The 16,320-nt window shown below is 37.2% G+C and overlaps 1 protein-coding gene and 1 non-coding gene across 7 annotated transcripts; both read right to left on the bottom strand.

The window, feature by feature from the left end:
* Positions 1 to 1,724: 1,724 nt before the first annotated feature.
* On the bottom strand, positions 1,725 to 16,108 carry LOC117987269 (uncharacterized). Of its 6 annotated transcripts, XM_069502317.1 has the most exons (9): positions 15,970 to 16,108; positions 8,758 to 8,977; positions 7,846 to 7,972; positions 6,948 to 7,059; positions 5,984 to 6,101; positions 5,034 to 5,458; positions 3,471 to 3,728; positions 2,350 to 2,472; positions 1,725 to 2,270 (listed from the first exon to the last, which is right to left on the bottom strand). In XM_069502317.1, the coding sequence occupies exons 2-9, from the start codon at positions 8,868 to 8,870 to the stop codon at positions 1,966 to 1,968; spliced, it is 1,581 nt and encodes a 526-aa protein (XP_069358418.1). In that variant the 5' UTR covers positions 8,871 to 8,977; positions 15,970 to 16,108; the 3' UTR covers positions 1,725 to 1,965. The 6 variants fall into 6 exon arrangements, with proteins under 6 accessions (XP_069358418.1, XP_069358414.1, XP_069358415.1 ...); XM_069502313.1 differs by having other exon boundaries at positions 3,471 to 5,458; XM_069502314.1 differs by lacking the exon at positions 15,970 to 16,108 and adding an exon at positions 15,674 to 15,820 and having other exon boundaries at positions 3,471 to 5,458.
* TRNAI-AAU (transfer RNA isoleucine (anticodon AAU)) lies at positions 2,516 to 2,589 on the bottom strand. The gene has a single exon. It is a non-coding gene; the product is annotated as a tRNA-Ile (tRNA).
* Positions 16,109 to 16,320: the final 212 nt, after the last annotated feature.

The following is a 16,320-nucleotide window of genomic DNA, read 5'->3' as shown; positions in this document are numbered from 1 at the left end:
ATTCACGGTTTTCAGATTTTTCCCCAAATGTCAGCTATAAGATACCTACCTGCCAAATTTCATGATTCTAGGTCAACGGGAAGTACCCTGTAGGTTTCTTGACAGACCGACAGACAGACAGCCAGACAACAAAGTAATCCTTTAAGGGTTCCGTTTTTCACCCTCCTACGTTTATATATGAAGAAAGCACCGAACAACCCCTCTCATGATGATGGGAGGGGATGACGGTAGTTAGTCGAGTAGGATACCCAAGTGACACCATCATCATGATCAAACCTTCATCGCCCCTTCCTATTCTGAGAGGAGGGCACGGGTCTCCTCTCAGAATAACAGGGATTAAGGCCATAGTCCACCACGCTGGCGTAATGCGAATTGGCAGACTTCACACACCTTTGAGAACATTCTAGAAAACTCTTACGCATGCAGGTTTCCTTACAATGTTTTCCTTCACCGTTAAAGCATGTTTGATTGCTTAAAATGCACATACCTAACGCCGAAAAGTTAGAGGTGCTTGCCCGGAACCGAACTCTTGACCTCTTGAATAGAAGGCCGACGTCTTACCTTCTAAGCTATGCTTCACTTAAACAGGACAGAAAAATAAAAATTTCCAAACCTCTTTTCCTCTTGGAAGGAAATCCTCTCAGGATAGCGATGATAGTAGTAGCAGTGGCAGTGGTGTTACGGATATTCGCATCCGCAAATGCGGAACATTCGCATTAATTCCCTCTTCCGCATCCGCATCAATTGGTGCGGAATTTTTACGGATGCGGATCATTTTTTGCAACAAGTAACACCTGCAAAGAAAGAGCGGGGCCAGAGTAGCGCGTGCCTCGCGCCGTGTTTGCTAATTGATATGTTTGTTCGCTAACTGACTAATCAAAAAATGTACAATGGTACCCAACAGGGGTGTTCGCATCCGCATCCGCAAATGCGGAACATTCGCATTAATTCAGACATCCGCATCCGCGGATGTCAAAGTATTAGCATCCGCAATAACCCTGATAGGTAGTCGAGTAGGTTGTTATAAGTATGGACAAATATTATTGTCGGTGAGATGCTATCAGCGGATAGTGCCCACGCCTGACCCCACGCTATCAGCTTCCACGAATCTTGCAAAATAACACAATTATAATGGTTCTTGTTAATACGCGAGCTAATCGGAGGGGTTTGACCCTCAACAAACCCCAACTATTTAACTTTTTGACCCCCAACAAACACCCAACTATTCTACTACCCACTAACCTAGATAGATAGGTACCTAAGGTATAGTCCGTACAAAATGACACCTCACTTGCCATTTTAACTCCGTGGCCCTACCGCGGTTGTTTGACAGCTACAATGTCACGATCGCAATCATCTCTGATTGGTTGCTCGCTCACTATTGGCCACAATGCATTGTTGCAACAAGAATCGCACAAATTCAGCCAATCAGAACAATTGAGATTGTAATAATGATTGATGCAGGTTTTAGACAATCGCCCTGCTGGTAAAGACTAAAATCGTACTTTTGACATGAAATTTGACACAAAAAGTTAAAATGGCGCGTGAGGAGTTAAGTTTCGGTGAATATTTTAGAATAAATAGAGGAAATGCAAAATAATATTAAATATTTTTATAATATTTCTCTATGTAGATAGATATTAGATACTTATGTAGGCTACCTAACTTCTTGTAAAAGATTTATGCATGAAATATAAAACAATTAAATTATTATAATTATTTAGATTCATTTAATTCCAATAACTTAACTTACTACACTGGACAAATACAAGTATTTCCAAAACTTAATTCTTAACTTGAGTCTTTGGTAAACTTTTATTTAATTTATGTAACCTAATATAAAGTTCAAATTGTACTATAAAATCAAGACTATTTTAATATTTAAAACTGTAGGTGCCATCTAGCGGTAGCTTAAAGAACTTAGTGGTTCATGTTGAATATGTGATGGTTTGGATCTGAAACTTGTCATAATTCCGTAATAGCTTCTCCGTTCAGGTTCATGACCTCGATTGCATGCTCGGAAGGTGGTCTCCAACATGGGATTTCTGCATATAACGGTTCTGATGTGGTATTATCTATCATGTCCATTTTCGCTTCGCACTTTAATGACTCGATAGTGTAGTCCGCGACTGACAGCGGTCGTTGTCTAAGCAATTCATCGTCGCATTTCATAGATGGCGACACTGAACACCGAGTTGGCATCGTTCCGAATTCGTGATTGATTCTATGATTTCGATTTGGCAAATGATCATAGTGGCATTCTAAAATACCTGCAAAATTATCATTTTTAGTATACGAACGTACTATAAACTTTCAAAGTGATTTTGTAAATAATAAAATGTATTTTACCTCTGAAATTCTCCAACATAATTGGCGATATAGCTTGTACAACTACAGGTCTCATAAATTGTTTCAAATTCCTATCCAAAGTTGATATTGGTTGATAGTGACAGTTGTTGGAGGGTGGCGGTTCTAAAAATCAAAAAATAAATAATTAAAAAATTAAAAAGAATCGTGGCCCATGAGGGGATCGAACCCGCGACCTTCGCGTTATTAGCACGACGCTCTAACCAACTGAGCTAATGGGCCGATGAACTGAGGTTCGAAATTACAATACTGTATCAATATAATAATGGGCGCACAGTAGTGCAAGTAGTCCAAGTTCAAATGCTATAAGTTCGGTTTTTGGTATTTCAAATAATTTTTTACTAACAAATAGGTTTAAGATTCGTGTAATTACTAACACCAATATGACCCTTGTTGGTCGAAATAAAAACATTTTATTTCGACCAACATTTTATTTATTTATTTAAAAAACATTTTTGTGCTTCGACTACCAATATGAATCAAAGATTGTATTTGTTCATTTAGACCGATATTATTTATACCTATACTAAATGAACGAATACCTACCTACGATTTTTGTTATAAAGTCACAGGCAAGCACAAAATGTTTCATTATCATTTCAATATAATATCTTCGAAACAACTAAATAATAACAGAAAAATCATTCAACAATTATGTACTAAATTGAATCGCATTTTTTCCCCTGCCCCTAGCAATCCTAGCCTAAACTTTGGAACTTGGAAGCAATTTATGCGATAATAACAAGAACTTTCATTATTTTTTGATGACCTCCCTGGCACAGTGGTAAGCGCTGTGGCCTTATTAGTGGGAGGTCCCGGGTTCGATTCCTGGCAGGGATTTGGAATTTTATAATTTCTAAATTTCTGGTCTGATCTGGTGGGAAGCCTCGGCCGTGGCTAGTTACCACCCTACCGGCACAGCCGTGCCGCCAAGCGATTTAGCGTTCCGGTACGATGCCGTGTAGAAAGCAAAGGTGTAATGGGTTTAATATAAACTGCCATACTCCTTCCAGGTTAGCCCGCTACCACCTTAGACTAGGGCTAACTTGTATCTGAATAATAATTTAAAAAAAAGTAAAAAAGCGTGAAATCCATGGAATTACCTGGCAACGGAGTGTGGAAAATGCTTCTCACATATGGCGGTGGGTCCTTATTATCAATCATAACTTGCATCCGAATATCGTTCACTTTCCTGACATCTTCATATCTAGGCCTCTTACATCTTTCTATCATCACTATGACCACAGCCACTGTGATGATTGCCATCATCACACCCCCAGCGATACTTATCACGGATATCAGATCTACTGACGTATGGTCTCTTTCTTTTTCATTCATCACTGCGGTGATATGCTCAGGTTCTGTCAAAATATGAAACGTTTCATCTTCAATCGGTTCCTGGGTTGTTACTGGGTTATTGGTAGTAGCTTTTGTTATATTCCATTTATTGGTATACTTTTTTGTACTGTTAGTTGTTGTGTATTTAATATTTCCTTTCATTTTAGTAGCTTCTATTTTAACAGATCCATTAGAATCAATACCTTTTTTAACAGTTGTGGTCCGATTAACGTCTACTTTTGACGGCCCATTAATATTAGTATATAATCTTTTATCAGTTGTACTCATCGCTTCATCTTTAACGAGTACTTTTTTATCAATAACAGATGCTGTTGTTAATTCGTTTGAACTTTTACGTACATATTTGTTAGTTGGAGGCTTGATTGTTAGGAAAGTAGAAGAATTCAGTTTCTCGTTTTCATTCAACGTGCTTGACATGCTGTTAGTCGTACTTGTGGCCATAGTCGTATTTAATGTTTGTAAAGTTGAGTTCAATGTTGCCATAGATAAATTTAAAGTTGCCATAGTTGTGCTGTGCTTTTCAGATGTAAACTTAGTTGTGTTCAAGGAAACATTCTTAATCGATGGTGTGACTTTTAAAGTTGCATTGCTCTTTGGAAAGCGAGTCGAAGCATTTGAAAAGCTATTTTTTGTACTGGCAGTGGACAATAATTTTATAGTAAACGGTAGAGCTGTAGATACTTGGGAAGTCATAGATTTCGTGAAACTCTGGTCTGTTTTATTATATTTCATTGTATGATTAAATTTATGAGACAAATATGATGCTGTGGTCAAAGATATCTTCTTGAAAGTGGCGTGGGATACTGAAGTTGGTATAATCGACACTATAATAGTCTTCGGCGTTGTGTTTTCCAATGTTGGTTCATTTTTATGAGTAGCACTTTTAAATTTCGCATGTGTTTCGTGATTTTTGACTATAGTTTCTATGTAAATTGGCACACCCTTTTGAGTCGGTTTAATCCATATCTCTTTAGGTTTAAACTTGAGTGTCGTGAAATGATTCTTGGTTGTTGTTTCTGTTTTTTTCGTAGTTTCGACCTTCGTTGAATCTTCCATGATAGTAGTAAGTACTTTTGAAGTTGTGGTACTAGAAGTTGTCACTGTTGTTCTTGAAGTGGGTGTGGGAGAAGTTGATGTAGTTGTAGAAGTAATTGATGGAGTAGTAGTAGTTGTAGAAGTAGTTGGATTATCAGAAGTGGTAGTTGAGGGTGAGGTCAATGGAGCCATGGAAGATTTAAAAGATATTGGATTCAACATAGTAGATGTTTCATGCTCATTTGAGAAGTTACTTAATGTATTTGACGTACCTTCTTCGGGAGTTTCTGTCCTATTGTAGATGAAGTTATTAACCGTCACTTTAGGTACTACGTTAGTGGTTTTTGTTTGAAAAAATTCAGTTGTGAAAGGTGTACTGGTTACATTGTCATATATAAAAAACGAGGTAGATTGGGTTGGTTGAGTCGATTTGATCAACGGAGTAGTCATAGTTTCAGTCTTACCAGTTGATGTAAATGTCACTTTAGTTGATGTTACTGTCATCATCGTGGTTGAAGGACTTAGTGTAGTTGAAGTGTCAGTAATAGTGACTCTAGGGGTGGAAAGTTCTGTAATTCTAGTCGTTGGGACAGTTGATTTAGTGGTGGGAAAAGTTTTGATTGTTGATTTGGTGGTAGTTAGTAATTCTTCCATCAAAGCGGGTGCGGCTTGTACTGTTGACATGCTGATTTGACAACTGAAAAAGCACATTAAACTATTACAGTAAGTAGGTAATAAACTATATGTCAAATTTGTTTAATCTCTCTATCAACATTCAACAATAGATTTTGTTTGTTGCTTCACGATTTATTAATGAAATAAGTTTTGTAGTCCTTATTACTTTCCAGTACTTCTAATAAAAGACTTTATGAAGTATTATCATCGTACAAGTTAAGTTAATTGGCAAAATTCCGTATTTAGTAGATGCAAACAACACTTAAAATATTTTAAAGATTCATTTAGAAACGTAGACAGTTGTTTGACTTCGCAAAGGTGAAATTGAAATGTAATGAAACGTAGATTCGATTGTAAGTAATAGATAAGAGTCATCTATATGTATCATCCTTATCAACGTACTGTTTAAATCACTTGGTAGGTTGGTCTTTTTTATGTTTCTACCAACTACTAGCATAGAAAAAAAAATCTAAAAGAATTTTCAAAAAATATAACTGAGTGAAGCTAGTCAGTCAGCTGGTTGGTAAATAAAAGAGGGGTAACCCACCTCTCACCTTGCCATCCTTCTTCACAGTCGCACTCCCCGGTGGAAGGCACACAGAAGCCGTTCAGGCACTCGGGGCAATCGTTCACGCAATTTGGACCCCACTTGTCTGGGGGACAATCTGAAAATAGAAAATAGAAGTAAGTATAAGGATCATCACTACTTATAATGAGCCTCGATAGCTCAACGGTTGAGAAGCGGACTGAATTCCGAAAGGTCGACGGTTCAAACCCCACCCGTTGCATTATTGTCATACCTATTCCTAGCACAAGAATATTAGTACTGATTAGCATGGTTAATATTCTTTAAAAAAAAGAATGAAACAGAGTGGTGATAGTCTAATGGTCAAGACGCCGGTCTTCTATTTGGGAGGCAAATCGCTTCGTACGTTTTTTTTTTATTTATTTATTCAGATACAAGTTAGCCCTTGACTGCAATCTCACCTGGTGGTAAGTGATGATGCAGTCTAAGATGATAGCGGGCTAACCTGGAAGGGGTATGGCAGTTTTTATTAAACCCATACCCCTTTGGTTTCCTATGGTTTGGTTGATTGCAAAAAAAAAATAAAAAATACACGGCATCGTACCGGAACGCTAAATCGCTTGGCGGCACGGCTTTGCCGGTAGGGTGGTGACTAGCCACGGCCGAAGCCTCCCACCAGACAAGACCAGAAATTTAGAAATTATAAAATTCCAAACCCCTTCCAGGAATCGAACCCGGGACCTCCCACTATTAAGACCACAGCGCTCACCACTGCGCCAGGGAGGTCGTCAAACGTGCCCGTAGGATTCCGACTAAGCACGTACGGGTCCAGACCTTGACGATGCATTGCTGTTCGGTAATAGAAAAGTGAAGGAGGTCAAAAATTCTTGGGCTCACTCTCTAAAATATATCCTGTAGAGAATGAGAAGTAGAATGGGTCGATTTATTACAGATTGAATGCTAATACGATAATGTGACAAATTACCTTCATTGCATCCATGACCCATTTTCCCGCTGGGACAAATTGGCACGCAGGAGACATCCTTCATTTTGTATCCAGGACAACAGACTGCCACTTCTGCTGTGCGCTCCTCAGTCTGAAATCATCGGCAAAATAGACAAAAATTACAAAGTTTCGTAAATAAGAAGCCAGATTACATGAATATTATTCTCACAAAATACGTTTTACATTATTTCTGCATATTTTAAATAATCTTTACCAAGACTCAGACCAAAGCTTTAAAATTCTCTACACAATAGGGTCAACTTGGATTGTAATAAAGTGAAGTGATTTTTTTGTATAGCCGTAGTTAGGCTAGAATTCATTATTAAAGAGAATAACTACTAATTTTTTTTTTAAATTAAATAACTAGAAATTTACTACTCAAGTATTAGAGGCGCCGGGATAACCTAACCAGGTCTAGCTGGTAATGTGTGGTACAGCCTTAAAAAATAAACGTTTTTATTTCTTCTTTCTTTCTTTCTAATAATTAAAAAATCATGAATATTATTTATTTTATCATGAACAGTGATGTCGCATCATTAACATTAAAATAAAGTGATTTTATTAACAAATTGATTGAATTAAAAATATTTGTCGTTTACGCCATGTGACGTCATTAATCGCTTAACAGCGTCACGTTAATAATAAATTATTTTAAAAATGAATAAAAATCAGCATTTTTTTAAATAATTCTCTTTAATAATTCCCTATTAGGATTTGATTTTGATTCACTTAAAATAAACAAAGATATTGCGACAGCATAAATGTAAAAAAGGGAGCCAAGTTCTACGATACAAAATTAATTATAGAAATTTTTTAAATGTTACTGAATGAGTAACGAAACGAACTAGAAACGTGTATGTATGAAACATCATGATACCTCTAGTCTAGTGAGGTCCCTCATCTCAGTGTCCCACCGGGAGCACCTCGGGGGCATGGCAAAGCACCACTCGTACGTTCTGACGGACATCGGGGCGCGGTACTTCACACGTTTCGTTATGTTGTATCTGTTGAGGAAATATTCTCTTTAAGAATTAATGTACCCTTTTACAAATAAAATACTAATCCAAACTAGTCCATACTAGTCTGTCTAGCTTTTCACGGCCCATCCGTTCAACCGATTTTGACGAGACAGAGGTAGGTACAGAGATAGTTTGCATCCCGGGGAAGGACATAGGCTACTTTTTATCCTGGAAAATCTAAGAGTTCCCATGGGATTTTAAAAACCTAAATCCACACGAACGAAGTCGCGGGCATCATCTAGTAGAATAGTAATTTATTGCCCTCATATTTCTGTTAAAGAGCTCGTTTTTCTATTGATCAATTTCAAATGAAGCTGTTATGTATAAAAGGAAAAGCTGACTAACTGACTGACAGATCTATCGACGCACAGCTCAAACTACTGGACGGATCGGGCTGAAATTTGGCATGCAGATAGCTATTATGACGTAGGCATCCGCTAAGAAAGGATTTTTGAAAATTCAACTCCTAAGGGGGGGAAATAGGGTTTTGAAATTTTGTAGTCCACGCGGACGAAGTCGCGAGCATAAGCTAGTCAATAATATAAAAGGTAAAACTGACTGACTGACTGATCTATCAACGCACAGCTCAAACTACTGGACGGGTCGGGCTGAAATTTGGCATGCAGATAGCTATTATGACGTAGGCATTCGCTAAGAAAGGATCTTTGAAAATTCAACCCCTAAGGGGGCAAAGTAGGGGTTTGAAATTGGTTGAGTCCACGCAGATGAAGTCGCGGGGCATAAGCTAGTTTAGAAAATAAGTGACTTACTTCTGCTGCACCATGCACACGTTGGGTCCGCTCAGCGCCACCACCTCGTTCACCACCACCACCAGCAGCACCGCGCACCATAACGTCTCCGGACTTGGCCATTGAACCACCATTTTCACTCAGTTTGTTTTTCATCCATCCCGAAAAGTTTTATCTCTTTTTGCTTATCATATTTTATGTTTTTATGTTCTACCGCATGTGTAAAGTTTTTTCACTGAAGCTAATTTAAAAAAAAAAAAAAAGATTCCGACGAATTGAGAACCTCCTCCTTTTTTTGAAGTCGGTTAAAAAACAGTTTTATTTGCCTACACTCCAATTTTTTTGATTTTTTTTAATAGAAAATAATACATCAGTTAAGTTTTTTAATAATACATAATATAGAAAAATCCGGTTTTACTAACGTATTTAGTCGACGTATCAACCGATAGACGTCCACAGCTGGACATAGGTACCTATCTTGTAAAGACTTCCACACACCATATGTATTTTGAAGGGTTATCAGTTCAGGAAGTAGGTACGAAGGTCATATCAGTAATATTGACAAATTATCTGTGGTTATAGTGGTTATGGGCTCGTCCCCTCGGGCCTCGGTAACCGTGGAGAGGTCAACTAACCCGAGAAGGGGGACGAGAGGACGTTAATTGTCGACGGGAGATAGCTTAGCTTGCATAATATGCCACAGTTATGTGCGTTATAAGTTCCATTGTATTATTTTATTAGACGATGCCCGTGACTTCGTCCACGTGGATAGATAGATATATAAATAGATAGAAATACTTTATTGCACACAAAAAATATTACATAACTATTACAGAAACTAAAACTTAAAAAAATGTATGCAAAATAATTGTGTGTTGTTGTGGATTTAGGTTTCTAAATATCCTGTGGGAACTTTTTGATTTTCCGGGATAAAGTAGCCTATGTCCTTACCCGGACGCGGATGAGGATAGAATCGGTGGCGGTAGCTGTCAAAGTATGAACGGCTCCGTAAAATAATTGCATAAAAAATATCTAAAAGTGTTATTATGTGGTTGTTGCATTCTTATTGAGTTCAATTTAGTCTAATTACTGGACAGAAACTACTGGACGGATTGGGCTGAAATTTGGCATGCATATAGCTATTATGACGTACGCATCCGCTAAGAAGGAATTTTCGAAAATTCAACCCCTAAGGGAGTAAAATAGGGGGTAGAAATTTATGTAGTCTACGCGGATGAAGTCGCGAGCACAAGCTAGTTTCATACAAAGCAAAGTTTTAAAAATCGACTAGTCTATAAATTTGCAATAACTGATAAAGTTTTATGATGTAAGTGGGAAAGTTATCGCGTTTCCCACTGATAACGGTTCCGCAGATGTCTATTGTGGTCTATACAGTCAGTTTATTGTCATTTTAACTGCCTGCGGTTAAACTTTGACTGAGATAAGATTTTACAGCTCAAAGTACCAAAATCATCGTTTTCAAACCATTATATACTTCAACATATCTACTTAGTTTGAAAAATAAAATGCCACAGTATTATCTTTCCACAGCTCTTCTATTAATGAGCGCAGCGAGCGCGAAATTTTTTCATGTATAGAAAAAAATATTAATATCCTAGTTGTCAAATTAAACTTTATTTACAAAGGCATAGCTCCGGCGGCGCACCCTTCGTGTTCGGCGTGTTTTGTTTTCATTATACTGTATACTAATTTCAACCGTATGATAAAGAAAATAAAGCTGAGTTTAAGTTGTTATCAATAGGACGCTGCGGCTCGGTTAAATGTCACTTTGTAGATTATTAGATAGGTATGCATTAGACCACACGTTGGATAAAAAAAAATACATTAAACTTCCGAAACTCGCAGGCGAAAGTCGTTTTGATATAAGTATCTACAGACCTACTTAGATGTATCAATTTCGCATGCACCATCAATTGGATGGCAGGATACGATCTGTTATCATTGTTATCAAAGGAGGCGACGACCTCTGCCGATCGTTGTGCTAACCAAACTAGACTTATCTACTTGACGACCATGAATCTATGTTATTTATGTGACAAACACAAATATTTAAGTCACTAGCAGGAGGTAAGGAGATTTCCTTTCCTGACTCGGAAAAGTGTCTGTAATAAACAACCAGAAAATCATAGATTAATTATTGGTTTCGCTACGTTGTATGCAAAAATTTTACAAAAATTGTATTCGATCGACACGTGCAACAAAAATGTATTTAAATTTTGCATTACAAATTTCGCCGCGAAAAGGAGCAATTTTTCTGTATCAAAAACATTTACAATTAAGAGAAAAAGAGAGTAATAGTGGACAGGGAAGCACTTATCTCTATGAGACATCTCTACCAGTGACCCATGGCAGTGCGAGAGTTTGTAAAGGGAGTAGAATAAGTACAAAAAGAAGATAGAAAATTATTCATGAAAATAACATAATAGATACTACGTAATTTTTCACATTTACACTCAGTTGTTGCCCCCTTCATAAGGGGTTAATAAAAGTCGACAGATAGCTAGAATCAATTCAGTTTATAGTCAATTCAATCTGACGGACGGAAGAAAGCAGTTTGTCTCCCCATTAGGTGGCATTAGGCTTGGTTAGCGTAACTGTTGTCTGACAAAACATAGGCGCATTCGCTCAAGCGTTGATTGATATTGATACAATTGATAAGTGCTTTGTTTTACGTTGTTATTTTTATATTTACATGAAAATGTAAAGGGCTTCCGAGACGGTCAAGCGGCTTGACGTCAAGCACGTAGTTTTGTTAATAATAAATATTTATTTATTTATTTAATTAAACTTTTACAAGTATTTTTGAATCGTCAGATGTATTTACCACTGGTTCGGATGCCTTTCCTACCGCGAAGAACCAGCAAGAAACTCGTCGGTTGCTCTTTTCAAAGATTTGATATACAATATTATGCCATGTATAATTTTGTCTTACAAAAAATATGTTATTGTAAATAAATTGTGAGGCTATTTGTACACCTATTTTCTTAAATTTCTCTCGAAGGGAATCGCGTGGTTCTTTTTTGTAATACAAAAATTCTTCCCATATCTGCCGCTTTACCCCATATTAAGATTAATATCTTATCTTATCCATATCTTATCTCGAACACTGTCGTAAAATGTAAAATGTAAAATATAATAATTGCATCAATCACCGACAAGCACGTAAATGAGTAAACTCAAGCATCAAGCCTAACATTGCAGTCGGTGCTTGGCTGAAGCAAAAATCTGTGCTTGACGTCAAGCCGCTTGAGCGTCTCGGGAGCCTATATGTATAGAGATTGCAGCTTTTTATCGATAAACATTGAAAAATGATTATCATCAAAGTTATTAAAGAGTCATCATCATCATCATCATGATCAAGCCATCATCGGCTCACTACAGAGCACAGTTCTCCTCTCAGAGGGAGAAGGGTTTTGGCCATAGTCTACTACGCTGGCCAAGTGCGGATTGGCAGACTTCACACACCTTTGAGAACATTATGGAGAACTCTCAGGCATGCAGGTTTCCTCACGATGTTTTCCTTCACCGTTAAAGCAAGTGATATTTTAATTACTTAAAAACGCACATAACTCCGAAAAGTTAGAGGTGCGTGCCCGAGATCGAACCCCCGACCTCCGATTGGAAGGCGGACGTCCTAACCACTAGGCTACCACAGCTTTTTTATTTATTAAAGAGCAAGGAGGAGAAAAGGGCTGCTAATGGTAACTAAGTTACCATGTAGTACCATGTAACTAACCTGGATGGGGTAGCATCATCATCATCAACCCATCGTCGGCTCACTATTGTATTGAGCACAAAGTTCTCCCACTAAGTTTTAAAATTCTAGAAATTGTTGTAAGCCCCGGCCATCTCATCAGAATCTTCCCATAAGATAAAACGTTTTATAAGTCCCGCAAATTGTTATTGCGCTAGAACCATGTCTCATTATCATCGAAATGACGTAATTTTGACGTCAGCCGAAACAAAAATATACCAGTAGCTCAAAACTTCAGTCTATTGCTGACGTCAGTAAAATGGCGGCCATGCGCATTAGTAATTTGCGGGACTAATATTATAAGTAGGTAGGTACTAGGATAGTATAAATATAAGAATGGTATATCGTTTAACTTTTTACCAGCTGTTCGGTTCAAGTGGCCGCCAACGAAATATTAATTGGCTTAACGACCCTTCCATGCATGTCTCATATTGGAGTTAATGTGTTTTATTTTCCCACAGAGCAGCTTGAGAAAGAGCTTTGTTGATTTTTACTATACTAAAATATTAGTTAAAATATTAGTTATCAAAATATTAGAATATTAGTTCCTGTGAAAAAGGATACCAGATGGGTTTGAAACTATAGTCCGCGATATTTCAAGATGGGAATCGGGATTTAAGGCGAGGGGACGCCCCGCACACCCGCACGTTAACCCGCGCTCTCCCGCACCGTGTTAGTGCGGCGGCTGCGCTGGTGTGCGGAGCGTTTCCTCCCCGTTGGCATCTCGAACTGTCGCGTTCTATACTTTTTGCCTTCAGTGAAGGAAAATATCGTGAGGAAACCTGCAGGCTTGGGAGTTTTCCGTAATGTTCTCAAAGGTGAGTGAAGTCTGCCAATCCGCACTGGGCCAGCGTGGTGCAATAAGGACAACCCCTTCTCAGTTTTAAAGGAGATTCGTGCTCAGTAGTGTGCCAGCGATTGGTTGATGATGATGACGTCATGACGTTATCATCACATATTTTATCAAAATCGAATGATTGGTTTAGGATTTACGAGAGGACAGATGAACGAAAATAAAAGCAAATAAAAAACACAAACATAGACTAGAAAACATATCCAAACAATTTACCTAGTCCATACTAATCCATACTAATATAATAAATGCGAAAGTGTGTCTGTCCGTCTGTCTATCTGGCTACCTTTTCACGGCTCAACCGTTCAACCGATTTTGACGAAATTTGGTACAGAGATAGCTTGCATCCCGGGGACATAGGCTACTTTTTATCCCGGAAAATTGAAGAGTTTCCACAGGATTTTTAAAAACATAAATCCACGCGGACGAAGTCGCAGGCATCATCTAGTTTACTATAATTTGTCTTGTACAAACATATTCTACAAAACGCGAAACTTCGTGCTCATGAAGAATTGAAAAGGTGTATTCACTGAAATAAATAGACAACATTGTTTTACAAACGACTGAAAGGCGTTTTGAAAAGGATAGCACTACTGGGTGTGGATTTTTCACATTCTAAAGGAATACGAAAGCATAGCCCGTAGTTACAGGCTGCTTCTAGGGTTGCCATTTGCCAATTTTTACTTTTTTGTAGAGTTCGTGGCGTATTGATTCAAAAATTTATTTATGATTTTTTTCCTTATTTAACACTCTCCAAAAAGTACTGATTAGATTTTAATAAAGTTTTATATATAAAATAGTTTTTTAGGTGCCATACGTGAAACTCTAGAGCGAATTAATATATGATTAAAAAATTAGAGCCTTACCTCTAATTATTTTGAAAAAGGACCTTAATGTTGTTTCAGTTCAATAAACCATGTAGAATTTACAGGTATGTCAAAGCCTTATAACATTTTGAGTCAGTTTGTATGGATGGGCGATTAGCGTGATTTTTCAATCACGAAACTTAGTGGAAGAAAAGTAATTGTGATTTAAGAGAAACCGTTGCCAATATTCTTCTATTTTAGAGAGCAGAAGGTAGTATTTAATATAGGTAACTTAATAATAAGTAGTTCTCTGTTAAAAACCTTTACCTACACCTTTTACTTTTACGCCTTTGCTCCTTATTAGATTAAGATCCTTGTATGTTTTTAATATGTTTACTTGTGTTGTGAGCAATAAAGTATAAATAAATAAATAAATAAATATCTTGTTCAAAAAAGTGAGTGTGGCAACCCTAGCTGCATCTTTGCAGTGTGTTCGCATTGAAAGGGACTAGAGCGTAACGTTTTATCTCTGCCAGAGTTTAAATGCACTCCTCGAAATTCCTTTGGGGATTTTTTGTTCGTCCTAGTTTTTTGACGTGTGCCAGTATAAACGCCTTTGCTTATAACCTGTATGGAAGATTTTTTTTGATCTACTTTTGAACTTCACGTTAAGGTATTTTATGTCTAGGAAACTACTTACGAACAACTCTTAAGGTTTTTTATATGTCTATTAAAAAGGCCTTTTGGTAAGTGTTTTGTTTATTTGTATTTTCTGATTATTTTTGTAACGTTTTCAATATATAATAATTGTTAATTAAATTCACAGTAAGTATTATCAAACATTAATCTCTTACTAATAAATAATAATAAATCAATAAGTGACAGTGTCTGACAATCGTTTAAATTAATGTATTATTATATTGACAACCCTGACATTAATAATACTTCTGCGGGCGCATTAATCTATGAATTAACTCGAACATCCTGCCAATCAAGTGAATATTTTGTGTGACTCCACTCTAGCAAGTGAAAAGGACGTCGCATGTCTATATTTATTATATTTATGGGCAATGGCTGAATATTATGCTATTTATGTAATATTTTATTACGTTATTTATTATTGCGTAGGAATAATAATGAATGTTTCCTTGATTTTATTAAATTTTAATACGTTTTATAATCTATTATTTTCCGAAACATTTATGTTCAGTATGTCTACTTTACAACGCACAAGGTTTTTATAATAATTCAAACTACCTACTTGTTAATTCTTGACATCTAAATCTACAAATTTTGTAGGTATAGTCCGCGACAGGTCAAGATGGCAATCGAGGAGGGAACACCCCGCACATCCACACAGCCCCCGCACTAGCCCGGTGCGGGTGAGCGCATGTGTCGTGCGGGTGTGCGGAGCGTCTCCGCGCCTCATACCCCGGTTGCCATCTCAACCTTCGCGTACTATGAGGTAAGTATTCTTTTCTTTACAAAATTTTTAAAACTCACAACATAAACACACTTTTTTAAAAAAATACACTCAAAGTACCACTGTTTCGTCGCAAAATGTAAACAAAAAGTACTAGGCGAGCAAAAATCTAAGGGAAGCGTATTACGCGTGACGTGTAACTCGAAATGCGGACGGGACTCAACTGGGATAACATTTAACAAGTACCACAAGTCACAACAAAACAGGGACTCATTGCTTCCTTCAAAATAGAAAGTAGTTTTAAAGAAGGTATCCTCCTATTTAGATATAGAAAAATAAGCTCTTTAGTTTTGATAAAATATTTCTAAAAACCTACCACCGCCTTGTGTTATTGGAATGTATTAAAAAAAACAGTACACTGCACCAAAAAAAAAATCTATTGTTCGTCACAAAAAGTACTAGGCGAGCAGAAAGCTTAGCAAGCGCGTCACGTGTGCATCCCGAAATACGGCCGGGACTCGACTGGAAGAGATAACAAGTGTATGTGTAAAAAAATGGAAGTGTCATTTGGTCCTTTTATTGCTTTCTTGGAAATAGGGAGCGTAGAATAAAAAGGTTTTGTAAATAAAATAGTACGTGCATCCTCGGATTGCGTTATCAGCGTTATAGTAAAAAATGTATATCGGGATAATGCGTTCATAAATGTTTATAAACCAAGAAAACGAGC

Source organism: Maniola hyperantus, chromosome 12 (assembly GCF_902806685.2).
Source record: "Maniola hyperantus chromosome 12, iAphHyp1.2, whole genome shotgun sequence".
NCBI classification, from domain to species: domain Eukaryota; kingdom Metazoa; phylum Arthropoda; class Insecta; order Lepidoptera; family Nymphalidae; genus Maniola; species Maniola hyperantus.
The sequence above is the reverse complement of the archived record's forward strand: the minus strand, read 5'-3'. Positions and strand labels throughout refer to the sequence as shown.

Excerpts from the sequence above, each read along its gene's own strand:
- LOC117987269 (XM_069502313.1), bottom strand. The coding sequence starts at position 8,870 with ATGGTGGTTCAATGGCCAAGTCCGGAGACGTTATGGTGCGCGGTGCTG. Across the intron at positions 7,060-7,845 it reads GGGACCTCACTAGACTAGAG|ACTGAGGAGCGCACAGCAGA; the intron begins GTATCATGATGT and ends CGATGATTTCAG. Across the intron at positions 2,271-2,349 it reads TATGTTGGAGAATTTCAGAG|GTATTTTAGAATGCCACTAT; the intron begins GTAAAATACATT and ends ATAATTTTGCAG.